At 34.1% G+C, this 16,301-nt stretch overlaps 1 protein-coding gene and 1 long non-coding RNA gene across 11 annotated transcripts; one reads left to right on the forward strand and one right to left on the reverse strand.

Moving 5' to 3' along the window:
• Positions 1-2,055: 2,055 nt before the first annotated feature.
• Positions 2,056-8,335, reverse strand: LOC124455652. 10 transcript variants are annotated; one of them, XR_006951964.1, is made up of 7 exons: positions 8,211-8,335; positions 7,291-7,603; positions 4,336-4,637; positions 3,762-3,876; positions 2,936-3,125; positions 2,735-2,767; positions 2,056-2,596 (listed from the first exon to the last, which is right to left on the reverse strand). It is a non-coding gene; the product is annotated as an uncharacterized LOC124455652 (long non-coding RNA). The 10 variants fall into 10 exon arrangements; XR_006951962.1 differs by lacking the exon at positions 8,211-8,335 and having other exon boundaries at positions 4,336-4,465; positions 4,542-4,637; positions 7,291-8,197; XR_006951965.1 differs by lacking the exon at positions 8,211-8,335 and having other exon boundaries at positions 4,336-4,420; positions 4,542-4,637; positions 7,291-8,196.
• Positions 8,336-8,543: 208 nt separating this feature from the next.
• LOC124455651 (zinc finger protein ZIC 4-like) lies at positions 8,544-11,433 on the forward strand. The gene is made up of 2 exons (XM_047006294.1): positions 8,544-10,035; positions 11,110-11,433. Exons 1-2 carry the CDS (start codon positions 8,837-8,839, stop codon positions 11,156-11,158), a joined length of 1,248 nt encoding a protein of 415 aa, XP_046862250.1. The 5' UTR covers positions 8,544-8,836; the 3' UTR covers positions 11,159-11,433.
• The last annotated feature ends 4,868 nt before the right edge of the window (positions 11,434-16,301 follow it).

Raw genomic sequence — 16,301 nt, forward strand, 5'->3', positions numbered from 1 at the left:
ATGATCCAAATTGCTCATCATATATCTGAATTTCTAATAAATAATTAAAAACTATAGTTGTGGTAAAGGAAGCATGTGTCACTTGAAAGGTTAATTTTTTCATCTGCCATCTCTCAAATATGACCTGTTTTTCTCAATTTGTAGCCTGCTTTTTTTGATTCCTGCTTTCTAGAAAAAACTGTAGACGATTTTACAGGATCTTTCAAGTTTGTGACAGGATCTTGCATGATCTATTAGCATCAATCGAATATTGCATAAAATATGTTATAGAATTCGTTAATGTAATATTCCATAGAATATTATGGTAAGAGAAGAGCAAATAATCTTTTGTAAGGTCCTGTATGATCATCGGATTCTTACTAGGATGGAGTAAGCATTGGTAATATCCTGCCTAGGGTCTTATAGGATTTTTTCGTAGGATCGTAACAACCATTTAACAAATTTGACATCAAGGGCGTTATGATGTCATTCTTTGTTACATATGGTACTCACATTTAAGGGCGTAGCAGCTTGAGCCTCAGCCTCAAATGCAGTTTCTTCCTGTGGTTACAAATTGTCTTTTGATGCTACATGGTGGTCTTAGAAAGTGCCATAACTTGTTTCTTAAACAGACAAAACGCAATGTGCCCAGACTATATACTATAGTATGAAATTCTTCAAAAAGCCAATGATTCTTTTTATCCACATTTTCAGTTCCCCTTTCTTTCGTTACAAATGCCATCTCTTATCATGTGCAATTCACGAGCGAAAACAAACGATTTCACAAAAGCCTAGGCTTTCAGCTAAAGGCTAGCTGGTTGATTCTTGTTAAGAAGATTCTTGTCCACTTCTTCGCCTAGATATATCTCTTTCTTCGTTATGAATTAGGTATTAGAAGAGGACGAAATTTTCACAAGGCACAATCGATAGCTACATGTTAAGATCTTCTTTTCCCCTTTTTTCTAGTTCAGTTATTTTCAAGTAATAACTGAGGTCAGAAAAGTTAATTCGATACAACGTGACACAATAGCAATTTTGAAAACGACTTTGTACATTGTCAAAATCGTTTTAACACTATAAATAATCTAAAATGAAATCTACGAGTCAAAGTCATGTTAAATCATAAACCAATTCCAAAATATCTTAATTTTTTGGTTAGGGCTAGAATTAAGGTCAGGCAGTTCCGGTTGATTTGGTTGAAGAATTATCTTCCAGAGACTTTTCGATTTTGGGTTGGGTTGGATAGGCTTTTTTTCTACGATATTTTTTTCTATCTCTTAACAGGCATAGATAAAGTGAGTTTCACATTGTGCAAACAACTTGGAGATTTTTTGAATTTCCTATTATAGTCTCTTGTGAGAGTTGCTGTTTTGCAGGAGGCTGTTGCATTGAAAGATGTGAGAAAACATTGTTCTAAGCAGCCTCACTTTGAAGTAATTGACACTGGGTCATATGGTTTCAGGATGTTGAAAGTTTCACATTTCTCGACTTAGTGAATCCTTAAACTTTTCTAAGCGGCAAAAGGGTGTTCCTTGTTAGATAGTGGGCAATCAATGGAAAGTTTGTATCACTTTAAAATGATAATGTGTAACTATGAAATATAGACCTGGTTTTCGTATGAATAACCCAATGAAACTCTTAAATATTTACTTTGAGATGAATATTTTAATGCTGAGCTGAAATTTTTTCAGTGCGTGATTGTTGTTTCTTGTTGTTTCTTAAGCCCATGGAATGTCCTAAAAATTCACCCACTTTTAATTCAATTCCTTTCAAGTGTAATGTAGTTACTGGCCCCTTCAAAATCTGCTTTTGCAAATTTTTGTGTAAAGCTCTTGTGTTAGGTTCATAGTTATTCTAGATGTGTTTAGATTCTACATATATTTGTGTTCCCTATGTATCCTGCAGCATGATGAGCCCTGATATTGTGCTTAGCCAGTATTTTACATTCCCTTTTCCATTTTGGTTGTTTGTTCCAGAACTAAATTTTGTGAAGTTCGATCAACTGTAAAGTTAGGGCAAATTTTTCCCCCTTTCTGAATCCAACATTAAACTATAAGTTAACACGATTAGGCGAGATTAATTAACCAGCAACTGTTTTAATATTTCTCTGATGTGTACTCAATGTACAACAAAAGATAGCACTGTCACACTATGACATTGTAAAACTCGCACGAAGCAGGTGTAAAGTCACTCTTACACGTTGTATATTTAACAAGACACTGAAACTGCAACTCTAAAGTTGTTCTTAAGGGGAAAGCCAAACTGCATGCTATAAAATGCAGTTGAAAACAGCAAATTTCTTGTTTAAAATGTTTAATTTCAGTTCAAGTGATTAAGTTCATTTATCAGGGACAAAACATTTTTATGAGACTTTCATATAGTAAAGCACTTCAGCGTGTTTCTTTGAAGAAAATGTCTTTAGGAATTTCTATGTTACAACTGTAAAAAAGGCTTGAGCTTGTGCTGCTTGATAATTTCTGAAACTTTCAAAAAAATGTTGATTTCACCTGCAATGAAAATTGTTTTGCTTAATTCCTCCATCGATATGCCAAAGATAGGAAATGGTGCTTTGGGTTTATTCCTTTCAGGGATAACATTTCTTGCATTGTATTTGTTTCTATATGTTTAAAAAAAAATTTTTAGTTATAGATTCTTAGTCCAATGTAATACACTCTCATTAATGTCGTAGACTTTGCCTTTAACTTGACAAAATGTCTTCACATGTTCACAAATGTAGAAAAATTTCTTCTCGTACCTGATACAGCAGAGTTAAGTCTTTTTATTAGATCTTTCAACAAGGTATGGAAAAATCATTCAAAAAAGAAACAATAAATTTATGTTGTTATTAGCCTTAACTTTTTTTGCTAAACTTTTAATCTGCTACGGATAAGATAAAAAAAGTGTTTTGGATAAAATCTTGCAATAGCTGCCAGTCACAAAAACAATATTTACCTACCATCAGTTGGAAAAACTTCTTCCTCAGCATCATCAACGTTTTCAGCGTCTCTCGTCAGTTTGAACGACTTTGAAGCCTTGATTCCATTTCTAGCAACAATTGTCTGTTTTGTTGTTGGAGATAAGTTCTTCTTTCATCTGCTTTCAGCTGCAAATTCTTCAGCATATTGGCCATTGTGTTCTCTCTTCAACTACAATTTAATAAAATAGAGAAATCCGTTATACATATGCTATAGACATCGCAAAAATTTAAAAACTTCTTACAGGGTGACCCACGAAAGGGAATTAGCACAAATAATTGTTTATGCATTCAAAGAAAGTGGGCATAAAACAATTTAGTCTGCATTATGAATGCAGCAATGAAATAAAACAATACAGGCATCAATGGTGTTGTCTAGAGTTCTTGTCGGCGAATAAAAACTCCTTAAGCTGAAAGGAATTGTGGAAGGGAAAGATGCATAATTAATAGCTAGTTGCTCCGCCTGGTTGATTAAGGTACACGCTTGTTTCTCCTCGTTGGAACTTATGAAAACCATGAATTAGTTTTAAGACTGTTTTTTCTCATGTATGTTGCTATTGTTTTATAATGTTTTTGAGTAGTAAATTTGAGATTAAAATCAGTGTATGAGAATACTTTTAACTTGTTTTGCTTTAATTAATACTAAACAAACCTTATGAAATCCTGCAGAAATGTCAAGCTGTTGTGAATGCTAATTACATTATTGTGTACAATTATTTAGTAAATACATAATTTATGTGGATTCTGTTTTTTTGGTACAACCTGCGTAACTAAACAGCCAAAGTGCTAAACTTAAAATAAAATGCACCTGGCTAGTTCCATTTTCTTTGACATCAAAGCATGACTCTTCTTCTTCTCTTTATTTTCTCTTTCATCCATGTCATGTGTTCATTTGATGAATGATCATTCTCATCAGTTGGAAGCTATGAATTTACAATTCGTTTGAGGAGAGAACGCACAGACGTTTTGGATCGGTAATTTCCTCTAGTATTTTTTGCCTCGTAAGAACCTGGAGATAGCGCTTGCAATGGTGGATATAGTCAAGTTTCTTCAAAAGATTTTTATATAATATAGGTTTAAAGAAGTTTTGATCTATGGTATATAACTTAGCAAGGGTAAGCAAATTAAATAAAACACCATGCAAATGTAGCTACAACATGTGGATAAGCTGGCATGATTATAGAAAAGTAAACTTAGCTAATGTTGCTCGTCATCTATTTTAACTTTATGATACGTATTTCAACCTGTTTAGTATGTATTTCAGGTTTCTTAGCAATTGAGGCAAGATTGCCCAGATGAAAGTTTACTTTTTTTATGACATGGCTGCATTGGTGGAGACTAATAAGTGAAAATAAAATAGTTTATGACATAAAGAAACTTACATAACTACCAAAAGCATCTACCAAGAAAGGGTGGATAGACACAGTTGATCTGCACACAACTCTTTCTTGATCATGTGATAGAGCACTTAAAAATTAGAGGGCAGCTCTTCATAGTATTAGCTAAGCGTCTCTAAAACGTATTTGCATCAAACTTGCCTATAGGAAAATGGCACGTGCGGTGATAAGAAGTTTGAATGAATTTCTACCTCAACGTCTTTTTCATGAATGTATTCTGAGAAAGAGCATATCTTGCTGGAAGAACAAATGTGCTTTTCTACTTTCTTGCATTATCATTGTCATCCCTACATTGGAAAGAAAACAAAAAAAAATAGCAAAAGATATTCTTGATAAAATAGGAAATATCAGTGAGAAATTGAAGATTATCACAACCTATATATGCTGGTTGAAACAGCTAAAGGACTCATTTATGGCTCATACATGATTACAATGCATTAATTCATACCTGAAAAAAGCATTGTAAAATGGATTGTGCTCTGTGTTACATGTCATCTTTGCCCAATAAGAATAAAAAGAGAACTACCCGAAAAATCTGAGTTACATCATGTATCTTCGTTAATTTTAAATATTTTATATTATCATTTTGGATATAAAATTGCAAGTTTTGCGTAGCTAACTTTAATCCAATTCATCTATTCTGAATTATGCAAATGTTTGTTTAAGCACACGAATTCATTCTCATTGCTCGTTCATTCTATGCAGGCACATGATAAACAGATGTCTTGTTTATGTTTTCAATTTGTATTGCTGAAATACATTTCGCTTTTTTGTGTTTCTTGGCGACTTTTCTCTTTAGCTAATGTTAAAATAACATTTTTAACATTACAAACTATTTTTAACATGGCAGTAGAAACACAATGGTTGCCTTTAATCTCCCTTGCGCTGCCCCTGGATAACATTGTGCTACCTGCAAATTAATGCTCACATGCAGACAATGTAAATTTTTAGATTTGGATAATTTCTTATAGCATGTTATTCACCAATTTATTGACAGGCATGATATTATGAATTAAGTCATAATTGGGATTTCACTCACAAATACTGTGTTACAATTCAGCAAAGTACACTATTGTAGTTTTCTAATGTAGCTTGTTGATCATAGTAGCTTTCAAATATGTATAAATGTATGAGTACTTTAATTTATTTTTCAAATTTTTCTATAGACGCAAGGATCGTTTTATTCTATCAAATTCTTCGTGAAAATGACATTTGTTCAAAGTTTTGTAGTTTATAATCTGTTGGCATCTTATCTATGGACAAAGGCTGATTCTACTTTCATGCTATGTGAAACTCGGCTGTTGTCAATTAGCTGGCTGCATTCCATGCATCAAAAGTAAATTGTTTAGCCTGCTAGTTGGCTCCAACAAAAACTGGATTGTGTATTCAGACTTGAAAATGTGTGGTTTTAATTGCTGATACTTAAACTATAAAGATAATCCTCTCTAGATAAGAGACAAAAGTAGATTTTATCAGTTGTTATCCACTTTAGCACGTCCATAAATACGGCAATTAACACTTAATACTTAAGCTGTCTATACTTCACTCATTAAGCACGATTTGTACATAAAGCATGTGTACACTTTCAATTGTCGTTACAAAATAACAAATAGCTGGCACTATAACAGTATTTTCTGTATATTTCCTGTCTTAAAACATCGGTTTCTACTTAAAAATAATAATCACCTTAACTACACATACGTCAATATATCGAATCTTGACCGCGACGATTGTTGTCCAATGTTATTGCGATAAACAATATGTTATGATTATGACTTGCACACGCTCGTTGAAAGCATACTTTGGTTTTTCTGTAAACAGACGCTCATGAAACGCGTCGAGGCTTATATTTAAGCAACATTATAAATGAGTATTGATTTAATATGCTGGAGACTTGCTCCCCCAGATCGTTCTATTATGATCGAACCGCAAACCATAAATTAATCGGAAAGAGTGATTGTACGTTCGCTTTAATCAAAAAACATGTCGATATTGCATAGTCGGTACGGATGTAAAACATTGCAATTAATCGCTTAGTTTATGTCCAAGCGACAAAATAATTTTGAAAGGCGAAGCCAACCTCTTCTTTATCAATTATGTTTCCTCTCGAAAATATGTTGCCGCAGAATGAGCTGAGTATGCTAAAAGCAATTTTAAAGCACAAATTTTGTTTAAAAACGACTATAAAGAAATTTTTTTTAAGGTATTCTTCAACTGCCAACGTGTAAAAACAAACATTGCTCACCATGAAAACATCTTGTATTTGCGAGAGTAGCTGAAAAATTTTGGCAGTATGTTTTGCTTCAACAAATCATGCGACGAAAATGCTTTTACTTAAATAATGCCATATTATAGACGCCGTAAGAATTCATGACGACATAAGCTAAAAAGTACTAGATTTTGCAAAGTAAATGCTGCCGCTGGTTCAGAATACTTGCTCACCACCACATGATGATGTAAAACCACCGCGTTGCATAATGTTGTAACTAACGAGTACATGCAGTGTTGAAACAGCCGCGTATAGTAAAGCTGCAGCCATATAATAATATGGCTGCAGCTTTAATATATGCGGTGGCTTCGACATTATACGCCGACCACCGCGTATAATGTCGAAGCCACCGCATATATTAAAGCTGCAGCGTATATAATAATAGAACCACCGCATATAATGATCAAACCACCGCGTGTATTGACAAACCACCTCGTATACAGACGAAACCACCGCGTATAATGTCGAAGCCACCGCGTATAAAAATAAAAACACCACGTGTGATGATAAAGGTACCGCGTATAATGAAAAAAGCACTGCATATCGTAATAAAAGCACAATTAAATTTTTTCTGATAACTTGAACAGCTATGGTTTTCCATAAACAATGGTTATGTTTATTGCCTGCGTTATACATGAAACCTAGAATCGAAAGCAAGTCAAATTACTTACCGTTTTCAAGCTCTGCTCCTTGGCTTTGTTTTTAAATATTGTCTATGTCTGGGAAACAATGTTTATCTTGTTGTGTATTGCCCATCACACTTTGTTATGTAGAATACGTGAAGCGTTGTTTGTTGTGGGGCAATTGTGAACAACTGTAGCTACAACTGTGATCACTTCATGATCGATATCCTACAATCCATGACTAGCAAGCATTTTGAATATACTCACAGCAAGCTTCGATTCATATCTTGAAATAATGCTTGATATCATATTTTCCAACTCTTCCCGATCGTATGTTTGCCATCATGTAGAAAACATCAAACTGTATAAATCACCGCCTCCAAAATAGTAGGAGGCCGGACAAATTAAATTTCTATCCAAACTCTGAGGAAGATTATATTATTTGTACTATGGTGCGAACCCCCTGCATTGAATCATCGTATTATGTCCGCACTTCTTAAATGTTTCTCACTCCGGGCAGAAAACATGTTCTACTCTGTGTGATTGTAGTGATCGTACTAGGTAAAGTTTTTATGCTATCATGAAGTAATGGCCTGCAGGAAACAAGAGTTATCACACTAGACACGTTTGATCTGTCGCTCTCTCAATATCTCGTTTGATAACATCACAAGGGGAGTGGTTATCCAATTGAGTTCTTAACGCCTTCATAAATTGACCTCTTATCCGACTATTTGTTCAGCTACTCGTCGTTTCCTAGCACGGTTTTGGATAAAACGAGCATTGGCATTTTTCAGCTTAGGAATGAGCAGTTGAGGCTTCAGTGCGCAACTTGAGAAGCCGTGAAATATAATTGATTATTTATCAAGAAATCTCGAGTGAGCATCCCGCTAAGATGGTTGTATTTCATATGAGTTAATCCGGAATATCTCGTGCAGCTAGCCCGCAGAAATATTCGTTTCATGACTTACAGTTTTGCGTTCCTCTGCTAGTTTTTACAAAGCGAGAAGCTTTCAAATGTCAGCAATTCGATGGTTGGGAAAAGTTTATAGCAGTCGTACCGCTACGTACCCCCATTGTGCGTCTTTGTCATATGACTAATGAAAAATCTGTATGAAGCCAAGTGCTTGGCGTTATAAATTGCTTTTCATTTGCAATGTTGAACGAGAAATACCTCTTGCTGATTTCTAATCATTTGTTTCATACAATCAACACGCACTAAGGGATCGTTGTACATTCATATGAACTACAGGTGATTTTTGGACCAACTTGACGACGATCTGAAACGTTCGACTTCTTCAAACTCGAGCTTGAAAGTCGTTGAGGGTTTCACGAGTGCGAATTTACTGCAAAAGGCGGCAAATCTTTAAGCAGTGTCCTGGTGGTGTTAATCCGCTGGTGTTGAGTGATTGCAGTCAATTGAATTGCAACTCGTTTTGACGTGGACCAATCAATCACACGGCAAAGCATATGTAAAAAACGCCTCCACAACTGTAGCTCTTGCTATACGCTGTTTTGACAGAAGGTGGAAACAGTGAAACGCAGCGTTCTCACACAGTGAAGTGTACGGAGGAAATAACACGCGAAGCTTGCTTATATGGATTCATATCAACGCATCCTTAGCAATCCGGCTGCTGCCTATACGCACTCCGCCGACATGAGTGGCATGTCAAAAGAATCTCTTTATGGTCATATCGAGACTAATGTTCCTATCTTTCCTCATTTACCATCAGTAAGCACAAGACTGGCAGAAAATCTACAGGAGACAAGACAATCGTTTACCTCACAACCGTATGTATTCTCTCCACATTGGCCTTCTCAGACGTCTCATCGACCTGGCTCGTTTGAACGATCGCTTAGCTTAGAGCAACATTCAAACCATGAGTACATTTATAAGCCTCCACACAACGCAATTTTTCAACCACCATGCTCACCCTTATTTCCTCCCACAACGTTAAATCAAAGCAGCAGTCCATGCAGCAGCCTCGCGTACCCTGGAAAGAGCGAATACAAAGCCGGTAGCAGTAATATTTACCCAACTGACTCAGACATGGGGAGACATCACATCCACAGCTTCCCAAATCATGGCGATGGAGGTATGTACTTGTATCCTAGCTACGATCCGGCCTATTCTCATCAAGCAACGCCATTTTTGTACCCTCCAAGACCACCACAACATCAAATACTTACTTGTGAATGGATTGACCCGCAGTACTTTCCAAAATGTAAACCATGCGGCAAGCAGTTCTCGATGATGCATGACATAGTGCGCCATATAAACGATGACCATGTAAGTCAGAATGATTCATCGCTTCACATCTGCCATTGGAAGAATTGCTCGCGAAATGGGCTACCGTTTAAAGCAAAATATAAACTTGTTAACCATATTCGTGTTCACACTGGTGAGAAACCGTTTGCTTGTCCATTTCGTGGTTGTGGAAAGTTTTTCGCCAGATCGGAAAATTTGAAAATCCACAAACGTACCCACACCGGAGAAAAGCCTTTCGTATGCGATTTTCCAAACTGTGATAGACGTTTTGCCAATTCCAGCGATCGCAAGAAGCATTCTCATGTACATACGTCTGATAAACCGTATACGTGCAAAATAAACACGTGTGGAAAGAGCTATACTCATCCTAGCTCGTTGAGAAAACACATGAAACTTCATGGCGAGGGTGACGATGATTCAAAAACAGAGGATGATGACTATCCTTCGCCAAGGAATTCGCCATCACCGAGCGAAACGAGGACGAAACCAGTCGTGACAGAGACTACAAGATCGTCGACATCATCATGGTATAGATAAATTTTTGTACACTATGCTTCATGTTACTTGTTTTATTGATCTGTTGAATTTACGATTAATGAATTTCTTGAAGTATAGTTGACATATTATGATGTAGTTCGTTTTATTGTTTGTTTCAATGGTTGAATGAACCATTTTAACTTTTTGAACAAGAGATTGTGGGCATATGTCTGTGGTTTTGGTAAATTATAAGAATTTAGCGGCTGCATGTGTACAAATACTTTTCAGATAAATAAAATATAGATAATTATAAGACTGGTAATTTCGTTTTTATTAATTGCTAACTCATATGTAATATATGTGGAATGTATAAAAATCTATAGAATGTATGTATAAGTCTTCATAGAAATGATTATATGATATAACATATTTTCAATATGAAATTTTTCAATGTATATGAATTTTAGCGGGCAAATGTCTTATTGAATTGTCTAATATTTTGCTTTAGATTTAGATTTTTGTATGCCATAGATCATAACATATTTGGCTATATAGTTGTAAATTGCTTTTGTTGGAAAAAAATGGAAATCTCTCATGATCAGGAAAGTTTTGTCTGAAAGCGCAACATTTATACAGTTTGGCAGTTAATCAGACGTTCATATAATTCTATGAATTAAATCAGAAATAAGGGCTAAATCTTGGTGGCTTTAATTAGATTTTACAGTTTCAATTCCGTTTGCATGATCCTAGTTGACTGATGGGAGTTTTCAAACACTTAAATTTTAAGAAATCCGAAAAGATAATGCTCTGGTTTTATTTGTGTAACGATCACTATAAATTATTCGTGATATTTACGGTATAAGGTATAGAAGTTTGTAATACTAATCATGTTAATTTTTTCTTTCTTTCTTACGGCTTCCTCTCCCTCCATCAAAAGCGAGCTTAGTTTTATTGCCATATCCCGGTCTTTGGTGATTTATATTAGTTAGACATGACTATTGTCCCTATAATGTTGAATGTAAAATCCCTATACTCAATAGTGCAAAGTAATTATTTAGCTGCATGTGTATGTTGACTAAATTTTCAAATTTTGTTTTACTGATAAAATGTACTCTTTCTTACAGGTATACAACAGTTCAACACTTTCCTCTCTCGCGATCTACAGGATTATAGGACTTATATGAAGGACTATTTGCTTTAAAAACACAGTAAGATATATTTTTGTAAAAATTTAATAATGTTCCTTTAAGCGTATCCGCAGAAATGCTCATGAATTCAGATGTTCATGAGTCACTGGACATGTATATATAACAGAGTAAATATTACATATATTGTCGGGCCCCGCAGAAAAATGTGAGATTCAAATTGTGTAGGAATTGTAATATATTTAACTTTATCTAATGTATAACTTAGTAGAAAAGAATCACAGATTATATATTTTACTTTAATTTGTTCAAGAGCCGGCACCATAGACTATCATAAAAAATTACGGATCGACAGTGGTTTAGTAGGCTATAATATTCTTTGCGTTTTACATCTTTCTTTTCTGTTGAATTAGCCATGTCAACCAAGTGCACAGATACATTGATCAACAACAGGAATGTTGACTTAGTAATTTAGACGCAACGACGAGCGTTAACCTAAATTTAGGTTTAGAAAAAAAGGGCGCTACCCACAATATGAGCGGTAATTCATTGTCGTATTAAGTCATAGACTATCGTATGAAATTACGAATCAAGCATGGATTATTGCAGTGTGGTTTAGTAGGCCATAATATTCTTTGCGTTTTACATCTTTTTTCTGTTGAGTTAGCCATGTGGAAAAAGTGCACAGATACATTGTTCAACAGCAGAGATATTGACATAGTAATTTAGACGTAGCGACGAGCGTTAACCTAAATTTAGGTTTAGAAAAAAAAGCGCTACCCACAATATCAGCGATAATTCTTGTTGTGTGAATTGATGTGTGTCTATATCTGTATTGATCGAAAGTCCTGTACTTCATGAGTTTTCATATGATAGTAAACGTAAAGTGTTGCTTTTCCTTTTTGTTGCTCTCTTTCAAGGAAACTTTACTTAGCAGACCTTCTTTCTATGTGTAATGTAAGAAGTTGGTGTATATTTCATAAGACTGATATGAACCTTCTGTATACAGTTTATGGGTATAAACAGCCGTAAGCTACACCACTTCACTCACAAAGTAAAGACCTCTGAGACTAATCGCCATTTTGAGTCGATTTACCTTTATTCAAAACGGACTCTTCTGCATGATTTCTATCGATTAATGTTGAAATGCGGTTTTGTAGTAGAAACAGCTATGTATTTTGCGATATAGCTATGATTTTCCCTTTTTAGTGCACTCTGACAATCGTATTTATGCTATTTTGAAATATTTACTTATTATTGGTACATGATCAAGTATAAAGAGATATATCGATTTATTTCCTTTGAAGTTTCGGGAGTCTAGTAATGATTTGGCTGTAGTTACGATTTCAACATAACATTACATGCATCGCTAGACTGAATGAACGATATACACGAAAATAATTTTTTGCTAAAGGTTATGTAATCATCGTAATAATGCAAATAGAAATATGGAAATTGTTTTAGTAAATTCACGAGTCTGACCACCATAACTGAAAATGCAGTATAGGGATTTTGTGGTCAAAATCATTTTATAGTAGAGATTTGGTATAATAAAGCGTTGTCTATCAATATAAAGTAATATATTTTAGAGATATTTATAAAATGCAATTTGAAAACTTAAGGTGTAATTGCTCTGTCATCATAAAAAATAGACCTTTGGACCAATACCAAGAACTGTACGATCAATTTCAAGTGTTAAGACATTTTTTCGAACATGAAATGTTCATGTAGTTACCTAGCTATTTTTCTCTACGAATGTATGCAAGAATTTGGTTCGCATATTGTATGGTGACGGTTCTGTTATATTTTGTCGACCAGCATTTTTTGAATAGAAAATATGGAGAAAAGGAAGCTTATATTTATAGTCACGTTTTAAATTAATACTAGTCGAGGGCGTTAACAAAAAATGTCATGTGCTTTCGGTAATAATGTAGCTATAAGTGTATTTAAGAGACTGAAATATTTTAGTCATCATATAATGACGGTATTTTAGAAATAGCTAATTCCAATGTAAAAGGTAAAATATAAACGAAATCGTCTTATAGGAATAGTTTATCAATCAAGTTTAACGATTCTCGCAGTGGTATTAATCATGCAGTATTTCCTGTTTAAGTCCACATTAAAATCACAGTTATGTCCGTTTCGTATTTTATCTTTATCTTCATTCCTTTCTGGACGCTGCTCAGCAGTTGATTAAGTCACTGAATACAATCATGCAGGGAAAAATCGTATGAAATTCAATACCGGACAAGCTGTAATTTCTTCATTAACAGCTTAAGTCATAAAAAAATTTGATGCACTGGCTGTAATGCCTTGTCCACATTTTCACTTTTCTTGTTGTTATTTGAAAATAGATAAACACGCATAGATTTGTCTTCGAAATTTCTGAACACCTATCACCATTTGTTGATTGAAAATGCCAGCCCAACCATATGTATAAGCCATATATTTCTCTTAATGTAACCAGTTTCCTCCCGTTTGAATAAATTTGGAAAAACAGTATTCTACTTAAGTATGTGGAGAAATTGAATAATACCCTATATGAACTATAACTAGCTTGTAGTGATAATAGCATATGTAACAGTGCACTGCATGAAACATCCCTTTTGCTATCAAACATAGTACGCTTAACAGGTAGAAATATAATGAATAACAACAATCATGCTGTTTTAACAAAGATTTTGTGTGTTACATGCATAGTCTGTATACAAATAATGAGTTATCGGACGCTCAATATGATTATGTCAGAATTAGTCATTATGACATAGGAGCTGTTTATTGTCTAGCATGTGGCGGTACTGCATGACAAGACTTGTGCATTGATGATGTAAATTTCTGGCAGAAAGACAACATTTTAGAAGTTCATTTCCACTTTCCAAGCCTGTAAAAATATACAAGCAAATCCTTTTTATTTTTGTTCTCGGTATTTGACATAGAAAATGAAATAAAGATTGTATTCATGATAATTGATTTTAGTTTTTAAAAGATGAAAACTGGCTTACAATTTTGGAAACATTGAACACCCCTATGTACACTCTTCGAAATTTCAGTCACGCTTATAAATGTGCACATTAAGAATTCATTCTATATTAGCTTAAGTGCAATACACACATCACTTCTTCCGTCTCTAGAATATACTTTAAAATAAGACACGATTTTACTTTTGTTGCAAATCATGTGATTTCTTTTTGTGTATTTTGATTATAGATTTGTCCATTTTTGTTGACATTTCATACATTGGGAAAAAAACATTGTTTTCCCGTAAGCGGACTGCAGTACATAGATATCATTTTTAATAGCTGGATTCGAAAATACTTTCGTGGCTAAATATGGATATATGGAGGTTATAGTGAAGGCAGAAGGATAAATTGTTGTTTTATGAATGCTTTGTGGAGTATAACAAATAAATGTTTCCTTGCTGGGTAAAATTATAAAATTAGGGGCATTTATATTTTAACGCCTTGCTCTCCAAAGAAAGCGGTGCTTTTCAAACATAAAATCAACCAAAATAATCATTGACACACAGTCCAATACAAGCGTTTTGAACAATACTAATAGGTGGGCTCGAACATTAACAGCAGGATTCAGAGTGCCAATTGAATTCGGTGAGTTGTGATAAAGAAAGAATTTTATAAACACATTTCACAGTGCGTAATGATATTGTGAAAGACAAATAATTCGTTTGCAGCAGCATGCTCTTTAAATGTGAATACGTTGTACAAACTGTTCGCCAAACTCTTGATGAAAGACTCACATAAAAATATCGTGATGTTTTAACATACATGACTTTTGAAGATTCTGATTTCCTCAAAGACGTGTTTTTATAAGGACGCTATACTTTTGAAGTTTTGTTGTTTTTGTGTTGAAAATCAAAGCATGCACTTAAAATAGAAAAGATTGCTTCTAGAACATACTATTCATCGGACAATAAAACAAAGAAAACGACTATCGAGTATGGTTTATAAGTTTTAGATTCTCCATATTTTCTCTCACATCACAGGATTTATTTGATAGTTGCAAAAAAAGTGTTTTTATCGTGGATTTAGCGAAATTTTTCCAAATTTGGCAGATTTGATTGGTTCATTTAAACAAACAATTAATTTAGACGACATGATTAGTTGTTTCAAGCCAATAATTGAATCAATATTACCCACCTTTGAACTCTTAGCTGTTGCCTTTAGTAAAGATAAACGTGCTGCAGCGGTAAGTTAATTGTTGCAAAAGTAAATAAAATACAGAATTTTCTTTATCCACCAGAAAGAAGCATAAATGTACTTGTAACCATGGCAACCACTTCATAAGCCAAATACTTCACTTGTATTTTCTAATCATGTCAAGTTTTGATATACTTATTCAATCCTTTATAACTATTCCCAAACCCTTAACCCCAATCCTAACTTAAACCCTATCCTTAGTTCTAATTAACCGATCGACCCAGCTTGTATAATGTTGTAACTCAAACATTGTTTGTCCTGACTTGAAGTTAAGGATCCTCGATTAAAGTAAACCGTTACGGGCTTGACCTAACTTTTGAATGTTTCGTATGGCTATCAATTTCAAATTCAACGTGCATGAAAATACATGGTTCGTGTTGATTTTCTTTACAAACTTCCCTTAGTCACAATTTGAAATAATTCATCTCAATGAGAATGTAGTAGACGAGGAAATTGTTTCTCAACGCCATCAGCACCCTATAAATAGCATTTATAATTTAAGATCAAATATTTAGCTTTTTCACATATCTATTATATACATAGGTAAAATATTTAGCTTTTTCACATTTCTATTATATACATCCAAAAAAGAATGTAAAATAATGAACTGATGGATTATTGAAGAATTTTCTGCTTCTTAATAATTTTTTTTCCTCGGACGTCGTCATTGCTTCTTAAACATGCATGGAGCAGTTCATAGAAGATGCTTGCTATATTCAATAGCATTAAATATTTCATTCGTGAATGTTTTTCCTTAATCTCTGATACGTAGACTGCTCTTTAAATGACAGCTACGACATGCACGCTTTATAAATTATGAATTCTGTTTTTTGCATGATTTGCATAATTTATATGAAAGATGTTTTAATTTTCGTAATCAGCATGGCTTTAGTTAACGTAACATCTACATTTGTTAACTTTAAATTATTTCACTGTGTTGTTTCTTGGCATGGTGTG

Source organism: Xenia sp. Carnegie-2017, unplaced genomic scaffold (genome assembly GCF_021976095.1).
Source record: "Xenia sp. Carnegie-2017 unplaced genomic scaffold, XeniaSp_v1 HiC_scaffold_4, whole genome shotgun sequence".
Lineage (NCBI taxonomy): Eukaryota > Metazoa > Cnidaria > Anthozoa > Malacalcyonacea > Xeniidae > Xenia > Xenia sp. Carnegie-2017.